Here is a 16581-nt window from a genome sequence, read left to right as displayed (position 1 = left end):
CAGCTCTGCTTACCTATTAGCTTTGAAGAGACAGGGCTTACACCGCAAGCTAACCATTAAGTCACCATGCAGCCATAACCTCAGTAATTACAAAAATCCTTTTTCCCCATAAATTAATACTGAAAGATTGCAAAACAACAACTAATCCCCTTAAATAACCCCTGTGAGGCCTCAACCACTGCCAGTTTGTTCATCACTCGCTGCTCCTCTTCTCAGGTCTTGAGTAATGGGGCGGGCTTTTTTTTATTTTTTATAAAGATGTTATTTATGACAGCGGTCCAAGCGATGTAGGACAGCTCCCCCTGGTTCATCTGGGGTCCGTGATTAATGAGCCACGGCGCTCTTTTTTTCCTCTCTCAAAGACACCCAAAGTCAATGAAGTCTGCAGGGACGCGCTCTGGTTAGCTCGCGGTGAACTCCAAGTCAGGGAAAGGTCGCTGATTGGGAAACCGAGAAACTGCAACAAAAATAGTTTAACTAACGGTTGAAAAATCATCAGGGTTCTTGTTTTGGCCGATCGGGCACAGATCCTTTAACCATTTCAAATCAAAGCAGTTTAAAGTTTCTTTAAACACTCCATTAAAATCAATAGAGTTCTTGTTTCAGTGCCTAAAGATCCCACAAAGCGAAGACCTCCACTTCACCCTCCCATTTCCAAAAAGGTAAGACACACTAACCCATCTATGGAAGCTTTAATGTTGATGAATCAAACACTGTTGATTACGTTCAGAATTGAAATGATTATTATTTACAGTTCACCAGACATAATTAGGATGATCTTTGCCGACCTGCTGTTGGAAGCTTGTATGTACAGAATCGCAAGACCTTTGACCTGCTGATGGAAGCATTAATGTTTATTATGTCCACAATCAGAAATACCGGTTGTCTCCGGTGACAAGATGTTGGACGACACAGCACAGGATGCACAAAGTCCAAACAAGTAGCGCACAGTTTACAGTAGAAAAGAAAAGGCGATTGAGCCATCTAGTGTTCAGAAGCAATATTGTCATTGAAAATATTCACAGTCCACATTCACACACAAAAATGTAGCTCTACTCTAGCTGCACCATCAGAAACACTGTCAATGGCTTTTTGTCACATTCTGTACATTTAAGGACCATGCCAGTGTTTGTATTGATCATGATTACACCTTTCATGATTACGTTCCAGATGCCTGCCTGCTTCATAGACCGCCATTTTAAAGGTAAGTGAGGCAAGGCCAAACGATTGTCTTTCATAAATCTCATGCAATGCAGTTAAGCAGCTCTTAAGTCTTGTTATTTCAAGTAAATACAAAAATGAAATAACACGTTAATCATGGCAATAGGATATATTCTATATTGTACAATCGACCACAAATACTGCAATTATGCCAACCTTAATTACTATGTCTCACTGGCCACAATTGTACGTTAGTGCTTTGGGCGAAAGGGAGGGTACTCCATTCAAGTTTCCTATTTAAAAGATAAAATGCATTTTCTGTAGGGTTTGAGTCTGGAGATTGACTTGAATTAGAAAATGGACGGTTGTTTGTCATTTATGGTGTAGAAAACACTGGCACGGTCCATATTGGAACTCACTCAGTCATCCGTTATGAGCCTGCTAAGAAGAGCCCTTTTCTTGTTGACGTCGTTGCATGTTTACCAGCTGTACATGAATTAGCTGTTAGCGCCGATGCTAACTGTTGCCTTAATTGAGCACCCTGCCAGATAATTTACTGATAATTTAGGATGCAAAAGCACATGCTGATCGCCCGTCTTTGTTTGACCTTGTTGGGAAGGAAGGCGTCCACCAATCAGTCACAATTTTTTCTGGTGTCCCGTGGCACAGCCAATGAGGTCTCGATTCAAACCACCACCTGCGAGTGATGTGTGTGTTTTACATGTCCAATGTCGTTTGTTTCCTCCCCTCGGTGGCCATTTTGGGAATCGGCCTGGATGGCGTCGTCGATCCAGCTGCGGAAGCGGCTGACGCGCGTGTACAGTGCCGGAGTAGAGGGGTCCTCGCAGCCGTAGGCCCCTGCGACCACCCCCGTCAGCACCCATCGGCCGGCCTCGCCCTGACAGAGCAGCCCGCCTCCGGAGTTGCCACGGCAGCTGTCACCGGTGCTGTGGAGCAGACTAGTGTCCGGGGGGCTGCCGGCGCACACGGTGCCGTGGCTGGAAAAGCTGTCGCCATGACGCTTCTTGCATTGCCACGACGACATGACGGGAACCCACGACGCCAGGACAGAGTCTAGGACACAAAAGCTTCAACATTAGCTTTCAGTGTTAGCTTCTAAACTACTGCTTGCTTTCAATGTTGGAATTTAACTGTGCAACCCACCCGGTGTGTTCCATCGTGTGGTCACCATGACGACACAGGCACCCGGCATGCTGCTGTGGTCGTCATCAGGCAGACACGCGGCATTGACGTGGGGGTCAAACGTGAAGCAGTGACCCTTCTGGGCACCGGGCAGCTTGAGCAAGGCCAGGTCGTGACCTCCACTCTGACCTTTGAATTTCTTGTGGACCACAATGCGCTCCGGGGTCAAGGTCCGCTCAGATGCCCCTATCCGTACAACGTACTTGGACGGCTCCGTTCCAAACCTGATGGAGGGTCATATATGTTAGATGCTCATCACTGATATTTGCAGTTAATACTCTGATGTTTACATGTGTGTGTTACCTGGCGAAACAGGTGGCGGACGTGAGTGCCCAGCATGAGCCAATCAGAGTGGCGCTGCAGAGAGGGCCGCCGTCTTGACTTTGAGACTGAAGCCACACAGACGCCTGCCAAGGCCATGATGTCCTGCAATAAGAGGTTAGCATGATATCAAAATATCTGTTGATGTATATTATTTAATATATTTTCTATTTTTATTTCATCCAGGATTTTTTTTTTTTTTGCATTTTGTCCAAATGTAGCTGAATAAGGTACATTTGTGAAACATGTAGTGACCCAATAAATCCACCAGATAGAGCCCTGGTTTAAAAACTGCAAACTCAAATGGAATAGCTCCAACCTGAGCATGTTTCCGTCTCCCTCTTGGGTCTTGGTCTCACTGGCCTCCTCTTGAAGCTTCCTCGCACCGCAGCTGTCTTCCAAGTGGCGGACTTGAGCCATCGGGTCGTGCACTGAAGCAGCGGAGGTGTCACACTTGACCCCCGCTGCTTGCCCCCGCCTACAACCCATGATGTTCAGGCCCAGCGAGGGACACTCGCCCAGGAACTCCTCCTTGCCAGTGCATCTCACTTGGTCCAGGTGGACCGGTCCTTTACCCTGGCCGAAGCCCCCAGCCGCCAGACCTCCGCCACTAGAGAAAAAGGAAGACCCGTACGGGTTAGCTTCAGATCTGAAGTTAGCCTCCTATGTTAGCTGCTAATGCAACCCTACGATGGAAGACTAAAGATAACCTCAGAGGTCATGTTGGAAGCTTACATCGAAAGCTAAAGCTGAAACTAGCAGCTGCAGTGTTGCTTGTCACCTGTGGCCTAGCTGCCTGCACACTACAGCGGCATTGAGGTCATTCCACCCTGAGTCACAAATGGTCCCCCAGTCACCGTGAAGATAGACTTCCACGCGCCCCTCCTTTCTGCTGACGCCCCCAGCAAGACGCAGCAGCGGACCTGACAACATTGGGAAAAATATCATGAGCTTCTATTGCAGTGGGGAAAGAATACTCCAACTACACGAGGGTTAGTAAATATTTTATTAGAATAATTTATTGCTAGTTTATATCGACATGCCATATGCTCTTCCGCAGCCAGCCTCACCTGTAGATGGTGCGACGACGGGCACGTCGTTGGTCTCGTCTTCGGGCTTCCCTCTGCAGCGCACGCCGACGTCCTCAGCGTGGGAGCAGTCGGTGTGACCCCAGATGCCGTGATTGCAGTCCAACAGGGACGTCTCTGAGCCGGTACAGTGGACGTCGTCCAGCAGGATGAGACCAGCGCCCTCACCGAACGTCCCGCCTGACACCACCTCAGCGTGACCCCTTCGAGGAGAGAGAAGGGACGGTGAACTCCTTGAAATATAGATAACTGTCGAAAAAAATTGACCTGGCAAATAATTCACACTAAGAGTGTTCAGCCAACCCTAATATTCACATATGTGTACAAATACCTGTATCCCAGTTGTCCACACACCACCTGGGCGTGCTGTTGCTTCCAGTGGTCGTCACACACCGTCCCCCAGTCGCCGTTGTGGCGCACCTCTACGCGGCCCTCCCAGGGATCGTCGCCTCCCACCAGACGCACCACCCCATCTGAAATGGTTCCAATCAAATTTTTTTAAGCTACATTCCTGTATACTGTTTTCATCTATGGGCCTTTGCTCTGAGGACAATGTAACCTAATATTTTGTGTGTGTGTTGTTAAGCAGCCAGTCTATCACTAGAGCTGTTCTTTGCTTGGTAATGATTTATTGATGTGCAGAGGGTATAAATAGAAACTTTTAAAGCCGAGCGTATGCATTGTGCGTGGGAGTGCGTCATGCCTGTGTACGGGCTGCAGGAGACTCCGGCGTCCTCCATGTGGTCGCAGTTGTGCTGCTCCCAGTGTCCGTGTGGACACTCATCCAGGAACAGTTCATTTCCCGTGCACTTGACGGCGTCCAGCAGGATGGGACCTGATCCCTGACCAAAGTGAGCCCATGACCACGCCTTGGCCACGCCGCTAAAGCGCACACCAAAATATTTTGAGCCTTCATTGGGTAGGTTTTGAGTAGATTGGATACTTTTACCTATTTTTGGCATGCATGGTTGTAATCCTATTGAGTGAATTGGCAGCACCCACCTGAAGCCCAGCTGTCGGCACACCACCTCCGCGTCTCTGTCATCCCATTGGTCGTCACAGACGGAGCCCCACCTCCCGCTGTGGAACACCTCCACGCGTCCTTCAAAGTCTTCCTCACCTCCAACCAGTCGTAGCGGAGGTCCGCTGCCTGCCAAATGACACGGTGTACATCGTTATAGTTAAGGTTAGTATTTTGCGTGACCAACCAACTAGTGAGCTCGTTGATAATGATGAAATTATTTGCCTGTGTGTAGGTGAGTGTGTGTGAGAATTTTGTTATCTGACCTTCAGGAGGGGCACACAAGACAGCCGCCTCGTTTCCATGGTTACAGTCCCCAGTGACGAACGTCCTGCTCCTGCAGGCGCTTACGCTGTTCTCGTCGCCGCGGCAACCCAGACGCTCAAAGTGGAAGAGGCCAGAACCCGAGGCCAACTGAGAGTGCCGCAATGTCGTGCCAATGTCACTGCCCGGAACAAATAAAAAACGCCCCGGTGAGTCTGACATCCCTGATGTGGACGCGACAAGATGGAATCGTCCTACCTTAAGCCCACCTGCCTGCAGACCACGCTCGCATCCCGGTCGCTCCAGTGAGAGTCACACACCGCTCCCCACTGGCCGTTCAGATACACTTCAACACGCCCACTGTTGGACGACGAGCCACCGACAAGCCTGGTGGCACCTAGCGGATGAGGATGATGGAAGGTATGTAAACATCAGACAATTACAACCTTCAGTGAACCATTGTTATTTGCTAACATCGAAAACGTTTCATACCCTGGTGACAATCGCAGTAGGCCCATCCGATGGCGCCCGAGTTCTGCCGGAAAAAGCACCAGGGGTTGGACTCGCGATCCGGGTTCCGGCAGTAGCTGTGTTCGCCGAGACCACGGCCCGGGTACTGCACCACGTAGTCGGGGAACTCGGTCCACCTGAGGCACGGGGCACCCGAGTCCGTCTGGGACACGGTACCGTTGTAGTAACCCAATTCGGTGAAACCCTCAGAGCAGGACAGAGGGACTGGGGGGATGACAACATGAAAATTGACATTTAATGGATTCTCCTCCAAGTAGACCACTATTGGCTATTAGTCTTCCTTTCATGCGACATTGCATTTTGGTGTTCTTTTTTTTTGTTTGTTCTGCAGCCAGACTGCATCGAAACTGTGATTAATGGCGTTTGTCTTATCGCACTCACACACACACAGACACAAGTTAGCAGAAGGGGAAGCAAGTGAATCAGAGAGAAACAAGCAAAGAAAGAACCAAAAGCGAAGATCAATAGACGGTACGCAAACAGGAGGAGACGATGAATCGTTCTCGGCTTGCCAAGTTAATGAGGATTGAATGAACAACTCCACCAAAGGGGAAGGCGTTGCGATTGTTTGGTATTGTCGTGCGGTGACGTAGCGCGCTTGTATTTTCAGCAGCAGCTTGTGTCCCGCTAGAATTCGACTGTTTGCGTATCACTCGACTATCTTGCACTTCATCATTAATTCATGTCAGGATGCTCCACTAACAAAAGTACAATGTGAGTGCAACTTTTAAATGATTCTCGGACTCTTAAGAGTGATTTTTCTTTTTTTAATACATCCTAAAACTAATGTATTTTTAAAAAGATGAAAAACACAATTACCAGACCTAAATCTTCCACCTCCCCCATCCTGCAAAACACACACATTCTCTCTCTCCATCATCGCCACGACAACAGCCCTCTCCTCATCGCCATGGGAACACTCAGCCTCCCTGCTCGTATAATCCATTTCCCCGCCACAAAGCACATTTGACACGCTCCGCACTTGCTGTATTAAGGGGGAGTCTTTAGCTCAAGGCGAGGGGGTGCATTTGATTTGGGTTGGGTGTTTATCCACCACCCGAAACCACACACCACAATGTGTATTAATGGCTTCACTCGCAAATACCTGCAGGTGTACATTAAACTGAGTGTGAAAGCGTTTACGAGCTTCTCTCCCTACCCCCATCACAGACCACCACCCCCTTCGAGATGCGGCTCACCCCCCTCCTCCAAGAAAAGAGCGAAATTGAAAAATGGTGGAAGGCTTCCAGCTGGAGGGGAAGGAGAAAGAAGAGCAGCCTCCTTGAGTCCAAACAATGCAAGAATAGGAAATGGCGGCAAGGTGAATCGAGGGGGAATGGAGAGCATCATGCGTGCCGTTACGTACCTGAGTTCTGGACCTCGTTTAAGTACGTGTCGTCAGCTACCACCTGAACACACACACGACAATGAATTAGAGCAAAAATATATGACAAGACCAGTTTCTAATTTTCATCTTGCATTTGATGGCTTGATGATGTTCCCATTTGATAAACACGCATACCAGCACAGCTATAATAGCATGAGAGCAGGAACTTGTGACCCATGCTGGTGAGAACACGGATGGCAATATCGCCAATCATGTCAATCGCACGCCTCCGCTACCAACCTAATGTGCTCTGATGCGCTTGCACCTGCTACCTCCGCACACACACATACACACATGGAAGCACCTGATTCAAGTGAAGGTCCCAGAAGGGACGCTGAGTGATAGTAAAAAATATATATATATATATATATATAAAAAATAGATGTGTAATTTGATTTTGAATGGCTAGTAGAAATATTGTATTCCGTCTCTGTATTTTAAAAACATTATACATTTATATTCTAAATATGTATCTTAAAAACATTTATATTGAATTCAACTTCGACCTAAAAAATTAAACTGAATAAAAATCATATTCACAAGTAAGTCTATTGAAATGAAACAGGTTACCAAAGAGTCAAATCATGCAAGTCAAACTAAAGTGTGTTTATTTGTAGAAACATCTTGAGCGGCTTGTTGTGTTGTTGTTGTCTTCATTAGCGACATCGTGGAAATCTACTCGGCTGCCGTCTTCTATTTGATGAGTATCATTAATTTCCCGCACCATGTTCTCTACTAATGATTACACACACACACGCACTTGTACAACACCAGCACCAAAGCGAAAATGAATATTATCTCCCGATTAATTGAGTCCTTGATCGTTTGCTAATGTCCTCTCAAGTAAATTCAAACATTTTGTAGCCCAAGGGTGAAAATCTGCGGCTTGACTTGTCTCATTCCCAACCTGTCGTGATTTCACACAGATGGGGTCGACCGGGGGAAGGAAGGAGGAGGAGGAAGAAGAGATGGAGGAGGAGGAAGAGATGGAGGATCTCCAACCAGGAGCGTTCAAAAGCATAAATGTGACCTTAATTGGACCATGTGGAGAATGACCACGGTGAGAAAATACTGTAGCATGGAAAAAATATTTGGATAGAAGAAAAAGACATTTACCACGGCACCACACAGACGTGTGTGGCACATTTAAAGTCAATAAAAGGAACCATTTTTGTGTTCACACCCACAGCAGCGCAAACTGCACTTTGTGCGATATGCTAGTTTTGAATCAAAATCAATTTTACTGCCATTGTCAGTGAAAGTTGCAACCCCACTTAGGATTTTTATATCAATCCATGAGCTAGTTTTCCTCTTTTCCTTCCTCCCCTCTATTGGTTTGTCAAAGAACACGCATCATCATGCTCCTTATCCTCAATCGACATACGTACTGGACATACACATACGAACGTAAATATAATAAGAGGGCTCGATCGTACCTGAGCGCGCAGCGGGTAGGGCAGCCCCAGGCAGGCGGCCCCAATCAGGAACAAAAACGGCCGGCTGCTCGGAGACATCTTTTCCCGCCTTGCGTGGCCGCCTCCGCGTCCGTGTCTGGCAGACAACAACACGCCAAGTGACGTGTGACGACGAGGACGTGAAGGATGCTGGTGGCGGTGGAGAGCTCTAGACCGAGCAGAGGGTGCGGCACCAGAAGGGGATGCAAGAGTGCACGCGCACACACATCCAATCTAGATGGGAATAGTGTTGAGCTCTGCAGAAAGCACCCTCTCCCCCTTACATCGCTCTCTCCCTCCCCTTGTGTGTGAATGAGGGTGGGGGGTTCAGACTACAGTATATGAAAAAATAAATTATTAACCTGAATATATTTGCATTCATTACACCAAAGTGAGTAAGTTGAAAGGGGGTGAGCTTTGATGCTTTTCTGAATGGGTCACACTGATAGGAACTTATTCATGAATGGTATGTGGTGAAGAATAAATCATGTGTGTACCAAAGAAATTGAATTCAATGGTCACAGAAATATTTCCCATGTATTGTTGCATTTTCTAATATTTGCAGTCGTTGCAAGAATATTGTTTATTTTCCGTGAGAACGCATTTTTATGTTTGTGACCTTGTTTTGTCTTTTTAGGTGACCCCTGTGCAGTCAAATGATCAACTTCTTCCTGCTGTTCCTTCCTTCAGGTGGCTAGTAGGTCAAAAACTCATCCATATTCAGAAGCTACATCTTTGTTGTTCCTTTTTCTTATCTCTCTTTCTGCATGCCGCGATGCCTTGGAGCTGTGAGCTTAACACAACTCATCCGTTTCACACATTTTGCTTGTACCCACTCGCTGCGGGCTGGGAGATGAACTTTTTTGATTTTCTTTTTAAGTTTCATGGGGATTTTTTCCCCCCCCTGCCAATGCAAACAAGCGCATTGGCAAACCCAAATTGTTTCAACTTCCATGCTCTGATTATCTCGCCTGGGTGCCATTTAGAATATTTTTTTATGTTAGCAGTTGGTATGCTAATATACAGCAAGATAACACTTTGGGTAAAGGAAACACTAAGGCAGATAAAATGATAACATGCAAATGTTTGCATTAGTCTCTTTCATGTTTTCAGGTCATACCCCACCCAAAAAAAGAAGCTGGTTGTCACGACAACATGCCAGCCTCCCTTCAAAATGAGCCTGTACTGTATATCGACAAGAAAATCTATAAATGTGTCATAAATTAGTTTGTTGCACACACACACACGCACACGCTGTGTTGACGCTCGAGGCCTTTTTATCGCCAATCCAGTTACACGCTCCTTGTCCCGTGATGCTTGTTGCCACGGCAACCGGCATGGCGACGCAGCAAATTCTGCCGTAACCGTCAATGTCGGTGAGAGGAACAATGTGAGTGTGAGGGGTACACATTGTGACGCACACACACACACACACAAGATGTGCTAACCCTCGCTGTGCTCTGTGATGTTTCAATTTTCTTCCCTGGTGTTTATCGGACTTCCTCTCCCTTGAAGATACATCAGATAGCATTCTCTCTCTGTCACACACACACACACACACACACAAATGTATCAAATAAAGAGTGCCTGTCGGTGACTTTGTCGTTTTGCTTTGAAAAGAGAGGAAACAAGAGGGTGTTTTCAAATCAGTAATGTGCTTTCTCTCACTATCCCCTCTCATGTGTCTCAAAGCACAGATGGAGGAGGACAGAAGATGGATGGAGGACTGACAAATGGGTGCTGGCGTCCAAAGCTGCATGTTGTTGATTATTTTCACATCCAAAGCATGATTAAGGTTTGAACACTGTTTGTAATGAATTATAAACACACAAGGTCACTGATGGCGTAGTGGTCCATTGGCCTGACTTTTGTGCAGGCAGAGTGGCTTCAGTTCCAGCACAGTGACAGGGTGAGTGTGAATGGATTGTATCTCTCTATATGTGCCATGTGATTGACTGATGACCACTCTAGGGTGTCGTCTGCCTTTTGCCTGAAGTCAGTTGGGGCAAGCTCCAACTACAAGGGGTAGGAAAAAAATGAAATGTAGATTGAACCGAATTTTTAGACAATATTCCCCATTTCATATAAAATAATGGATAATGTAATCTATGTCTCGCCGTAGATTTAATTTACTGTTTGTCAGTACAGCTTGATTTACTCATTCAGCATCTATTCTTTTGTCATTGTAGCAGCGCCCTCCTGTGGACACACAGACTTAGTGCACAGTTAATGATGCACCTACATGACTGCAGTTGCCGGCAACCTGAACGTTAAGTTTATCTATGGGCACTGCAATACCGGAAAATAACGCCGAACCTTCAGCGTAAAAGCAAATGCTAATAATATGAATAAACTTTTTTCTTTTAAAAATCATGATATAGGTCAATAAAAACCTAAGTATTGTAATAATATTGTTGGATACTAAGTCGGGCCTACAAGTTGTGCTTTTAAACGTATTTGAAGTGATTTACCATGCCTGTTTAAGCGGTTTGTATTAAAAACCTTTATTTTGAAGTCACTTAACAAGACATGCTAGCACTTGACACTTAAGACAATTGTATTTATCGTTATCCGGTGATGTTCGGGCGACCGTGCACCGGCAGCAGAGAGCCAGAATAGCGAGTCGCTCCCATAAAATCATCATTAAAAAAAACGAATTCCCGCTTTCGCCATGCTATTACGGAGAAGTAATTGACACGATACGAACTCTATTTTTTTTTTGTAATCGTAGCCGTCCGCCGAGATGTTAACGGACGTGAGCGTGGAAGAGGAGTTCGAGCTGAAGGAGGAAGAACCCTGGTACGACAAGCATGACCTCGAACACGGTAACCTTTTGCAACCTTTATTTAATTAACTCACTTAATCACGCCCGCACAAATGGATCTCATTTAATTTGGTACCTTTTTAATTTAATGCTTTTATTATGCAATGTGGATGCTTTCGCTTGACTTCAGCATGGTTTTATCTGAAAAGATCTACTGGAGGAGAAATGACACCTCAACCATGCTTTTTTTTTGTTTGTTTATTAGTTATTTGACTATAATTTAATTTGAGGAACGCTTAGTTTTGTGCCAATGGGCCTAATTAGGTCCTACTAGTGGGTCAGTGGATCACGTCTGTGTTGATGTACAAACGTTAGGTGTCCATATTGTCTGTGATCAAATTGTAAGTGTCCACATCAGCGTTTTGTTTTTGTTAGAGTGTGGCATAGCGTCTCGATCTGATATCGAGCCATCCCCCTGGGCCCAATCGCTGTCTGTATCTAAGCGTGTTTTTCCTCCCATAGACCTCCAGCTGGCCGCAGAGCTGGGCAAGTCGCTGCTGGAAAGGAACCATGAGCTGGAGCAGGGACTCCAGCAGATGTACTCCACCAATCAGGAGCAAGTGCAAGAGATCGAGGTAAGACCCCCTAGAGACACCCTGATTACGTTGCATCGACAACAAGAGCAGATGATCCACACCCACCTCCCAGTTTGAAGGCGGAAGTGAATATTTAGCAGCATGTTTGGACTGGTGTGGATTACTTTAATGTCCTTAAATCGGCTTTGTCTGAGTGAAGAGGCCTTCTCCACGCTGACATGTTGAAGTAATCCACGTTCTAACTGTTGACGTGAAGGCACACACAGTGTTGGTGCGTCTTGAGCTTGTGTTGTTGACCGAGTGAAGGCAATGTCCCTAATTGCTGTCTGATAAGATAAAAGGTCATCCGTCCTCTGTACTGCTTACGCTCACTCGACGCGTTTTGTCGATAATCTTAATCGCTTAAATATTTTTATGTACCTAATGACCAAGTTGTGTTTTTGCTAAATCTTGCATCCCAAACTAGACGCACAGTAGTTTTGTGCCCAGTTTTTAAGCCCACGGCAATTTGTTTTTTCTGGTTTTGTCGTTGCGGTGCAGTACCTGGTAAAGCAGGTGGAGCTCCTGCGGCAGGTGAACGACCAGCACGCCAAAGTGTTCGAGCAGCTGGACGTGGCGTCTCGCGAGCTGGAGCATAGCAACCGCAAGCTAACTCAGGACAACCGCAGTGCCCAGCACAAGATCCGCGGGTTCGAGCACAATGCAACACAATGCCATCTTTTGTTGGATTTGAAGACGTGAATGGAGAGCTCAAATCAGATTTACAATTTCAAACAATTGACGAGAAAGTGTCCTAAGTGTCTTTTGTCAACACAGGCTGATGGAAACGGTAGAAGCGCTGCAGACGCGCGTGGACGAGCTGCAGCGGCAAGTTGACGACATGAAAGTGGGACCCTCGCAGCTGGCCCAGGGGGGCCGGCGGAGGTGGCCCGGCGCCCAGAGTCTGGAGGAACTGCAAAAACTCAGGTTTGATCATGCTCACCTGTGACTGACCTGTTGGAAGTCCGCTGTGTCGGCATGTCTAGCTAATTCTCTGTGAGAGTAATCAGGGACTAAAAGAAGCCAGGTCACACTGAAAGACACTGACTATGGAAAAGTGGATGTTTGGGTTTTTTTTTTCTTCTAAAATACATAGAAAACAAACTTGGGAAAGGGACGTGAATGCTTTGCGGTTGCACTCTCAATGTTACGTCAGCAGCTTATCGCCTCCTGCTTGTCAGGACATGGGAGATAAAACTTAAATACGATGGCTGTTATGCTGTATAATATGGAAAATGGTGTCACCTCAAGAGTGCAAAGTGCTTGCTTCATCATCTCTCTTCACTGGACTTTCACTTTCCGCTTCCAAACCGAGTTCCTATCATTTCTTCGTTTGATTAGTACACGTCTGAGATTTTGAACCAAATGTAGCTCAGTAATAGAACCATACAGCCGTAATAGATACATATAAAACTTCGACTTAAAACTCTTGTTAATATGTTTGTTTTGAGTTGAAGGTTATTGTGACTTTCAGCCTTTCAGATTTTTGTAAAAAGGATATTTTTTTTTTAGATGTTTTTTTTCTGTGCATTTAGTAATGCTATAATCACCTTCTTAATTTTAATGCTCTGTGCTTTGCTCTTCGACAATGATGCAGGCAGTGTGACGGCGATCCGGAAGAACCTCGTCTTGGTGTTGAGGGGCACGACGGTGTGCAGCGGTGGCACGAAGAGCAGCAGGCGTCGCTGCGCCGCTCGCTACGCAGCCTCCAGGCCCAGTACGCAGGAGAACGCGCCCGGCGAGAGGAGGCAGAGCGCGAGGCCGGGCTACTGAGTCGGCAGAGGGCCGTACTCGAGCGGCAGCTGGCTGGCATGGAGACGTGCAGGGTACGGCAGGGTCACGCTTAAATTTTATGCATGGATGGATATGTATGCCTTTCTCACTCGGTTTGTGTTTGTGCGCGCAGATGCGAGTGTCTGAGTTGGAGCGAGAAGCCGAGGAACTTCGCCACCTCTGGAAGTCTGAATCCTTTTCCCGGCTGAACGTGGCATACGCTCTCCCAGAGGAGGAGGAGGCGGAAGAGGAGCGTGACGGGGAAGCCAGTGGGCCGTTCCTCCGAAGCCAGCGACCCCTCAAGCGATGGGCAAGCGAGCGTCTCCTCAAGACCAAACACAGCGCCGACCCCGCGGGTGAGCACGAGTGCTGGTGCGCCCAGAGGGGCGGGAAAGCGGAGCGTGGCGGTATCTCGCTGCTCAACGAGGTGGACGCGCAGTACAGCGCTTTGCAGGTCAAATATGAGAAGCTGCTCAGGCGCTTTGGATTACAGCAACATCAGGAAGAAGAAGAGCACGAGCACCTTAGTCACAAGACTGTCCAGACAGTGGACTACAACGGCGGCTTTCACCAGCCTGAGTACAAGGAACTATTCCGAGAGATTTTTGCTCGCATCCAGAAGACCAAAGAGGACCTGGAGAAAAGGGCCAGGCCACCTTGCACCTGATGCAATATTCTGAAGCACATGCTAGGGAAAGGGGGCAGGTGGGTGAGGTGCAGTTGAGTGAAGTCTTCTAGTCCTCAGCACTTGTTGGAGTTCATTGGACACGCTATGAATTCCAATGGAAACCTTTATTTATTGCCGTTTCTTTTGGGTCAGGCGATCTGGCCTCAATGTAAACTGCTATATTCTTCCTGCTATTTTCTCTGTTGTTCCGCAACATACAGTTGAGCACCGTGTCTTTGTCAATGACTCCATGGTTGCCTTCCTCCAGGCTCCTTTTTTTGACATATGCAAAGTAACAGTTGCTCCATGGAGCGAGCAACTTAAGTTAGAAACTGCTTTTTTAGATGAGCTGTTGACACCGAGTTTGTTATTGGAACCAGTGCATGTCGGTAAAGATTTTTTTTTACATTGCTTAGTATGTCATAATATCTAATTGAGCATATTTACTGAATCAGTGTCGCATTAAAAAATAAAAAAAATAAAAATTAATTACCTTTAGCCACTGAAATACGCTTTTCAAGGTAGGTGTGGTTCATGACTTCACCAAATATATCATGAATTACTCAGGCTGCGTCTCTTTTGGTCATTGAATATTTTATAATAAATTGTCATCGACTGCATTTCACATACTGACCAGGAGATGGCGACAACGTGGTGTCTGAAGACAATGTATTCTGTAATACGATATGTTGCCGTAATTTATGGCACGGGATGTACTTTTATTCTGTGCCCTGAAAGCTAACATTTCCAGGGTAAGCCAAAGCAGTCATCATAAGAGGCCGCCGGGTGGCGCCAGTGTGCAAAATGCGGTTCACCCAGCAGGTGGAGAAGGTTGTCTTGGATTAGGGCAGTGCTTCTCAATTATTTTCTGTTACGCCCCCCCCTAGCAAGAAGAAAACTATTTGCGCCCCCCCTCCCCACCGTGACTATCCTAACTTGTCTTGTAAGTCGTAAAATGTTGCACTGTCGCAAACGTGACAGAAGTAACAATGAGAGCGCCACTGCCCCCTGCTGTAGTAAAACGCGCAATTACACTTTATTCTAGTACTGCCAAAAAAAAAGCCTGTTCCCAGGGTCACACGCGCCCCCCCAGGAATAGCACCGCGCCCCCCAAGGGGGGCGCGCCCCACTATTTGAGCACTGGCCTAGGTGACTGATTCACAATTTGGTTTTGTCTGATATCAGATATTAAATAAAGAAAGCCAACTGGCTGATAGATTTGTTTTAATTGAGAGGGAAAAAAAACAGCAAAAGCATTTCACTAGCTGACCAGGAGATGGCGACAGCGTGGCATCTGAAGACCATGGATTGTTTGTTCTGCTATAGCCTAGGTGACTGATTCACAATTTGGTTTTGTCTGATAATAGATATTAAATAAAGAAAACCAACTGGCTGATTGATTTGTTTTAATTGAGAGAAAAAAAAACATCAGCAAAAGCATTTCACTAACTGACCAGGAGATGGCGACAGCGCGGCAGCTGAAGACCATGGATCGTTCTGCTATGCCGGTTTAAAAAAAAAAAAAAAAAACGTAATTAGCTAGGGGTCAAAGGTCAAAGTTTACGGTTCAAAGTTCACCCAGGGGTCAAAGGTCGGTTCAAAGTTCACGGGGTCATGTGCACATTTTCGATTTTTAACTTGAGTTGAAAGTTCAGGGTTCAAAGGTCACCCAGGGGTCACCACGGGGTCACCACGGGGTCACTACGGGTCACCGCGGGGTCACCGCGGGTTCAAAGTTCAGGGTTCACTTTTTTTTTTTTTTTTTTTTTTTTTTTTTTTTTTTTTGGTTAACCTTTATTTAAACCAGTGCTTCTCAATTATTTTCTTATTGGAACCAGTGCATGTCGGTAAAGATTTTTTTTTACATTGCTTAGTATGTCATAATATCTAATTGAGCATATTTACTGAATCAGTGTCGCATTAAAAAATAAAAAAAATAAAAAGACCAATTAATTACCTTTAGCCACTGAAATACGCTTTTCAAGGTAGGTGTGGTTCATGACTTCACCAAATATATCATGAATTACTCAGGCTGCGTCTCTTTTGGTCATTGAATATTTTATAATAAATTGTCATCGACTGCATTTCACATACTGACCAGGAGATGGCGACAGCGTGGTGTCTGAAGACAATGTATTCTGTAATACGATATGTTGCTGTAATTTATGGCACGGGATGTACTTTTATTCTGTGCCCTGAAAGCTAACATTTCCAGGGTAAACCAAAGCAGTCATCCTAAGAGGCCGCCGGGTGGCGCCAGTGTGCAAAATGCGGTTCACCCAGCAGGTGGAGAAGGTTGTCTTGGATTAGGG

The 16581-nt window shown here is 46.2% G+C and overlaps 2 protein-coding genes across 5 annotated transcripts; one reads left to right on the top strand and one right to left on the bottom strand.

The window, feature by feature from the left end:
• Positions 1–1846: 1846 nt before the first annotated feature.
• On the bottom strand, positions 1847–8625 carry si:ch73-127m5.1 (neurotrypsin). The gene is made up of 14 exons (XM_061264990.1): positions 8413–8625; positions 6956–6998; positions 5551–5793; positions 5317–5455; positions 5061–5239; positions 4776–4923; positions 4477–4655; positions 4105–4246; positions 3756–3976; positions 3467–3608; positions 3005–3295; positions 2668–2790; positions 2326–2588; positions 1847–2235 (listed from the first exon to the last, which is right to left on the bottom strand). Exons 1-14 carry the CDS (start codon positions 8488–8490, stop codon positions 1847–1849), a joined length of 2580 nt encoding a protein of 859 aa, XP_061120974.1. The 5' UTR covers positions 8491–8625.
• On the top strand, positions 5339–15716 carry LOC133143197 (cerebellar degeneration-related protein 2-like). 4 transcript variants are annotated; one of them, XM_061265009.1, is made up of 14 exons: positions 5339–5478; positions 5568–5671; positions 6760–6977; positions 7903–8036; positions 9068–9127; positions 10123–10225; positions 10307–10339; positions 10402–10455; positions 11162–11255; positions 11717–11829; positions 12331–12479; positions 12607–12756; positions 13427–13655; positions 13736–15716. In XM_061265009.1, the coding sequence occupies exons 5-14, from the start codon at positions 9087–9089 to the stop codon at positions 14267–14269; spliced, it is 1500 nt and encodes a 499-aa protein (XP_061120993.1). In that variant the 5' UTR covers positions 5339–5478; positions 5568–5671; positions 6760–6977; positions 7903–8036; positions 9068–9086; the 3' UTR covers positions 14270–15716. The 4 variants fall into 4 exon arrangements, with proteins under 4 accessions (XP_061120993.1, XP_061120995.1, XP_061120994.1 ...); XM_061265011.1 differs by having other exon boundaries at positions 10128–10225; positions 13736–15715; XM_061265010.1 differs by lacking the exon at positions 10402–10455 and having other exon boundaries at positions 13736–15715.
• Positions 15717–16581: the final 865 nt, after the last annotated feature.

The sequence above is a fragment of the Syngnathus typhle genome, linkage group LG18 (assembly GCF_033458585.1).
Source record: "Syngnathus typhle isolate RoL2023-S1 ecotype Sweden linkage group LG18, RoL_Styp_1.0, whole genome shotgun sequence".
NCBI lineage: Eukaryota > Metazoa > Chordata > Actinopteri > Syngnathiformes > Syngnathidae > Syngnathus > Syngnathus typhle.
This window is presented reverse-complemented; position numbering and strand designations above follow the sequence as displayed.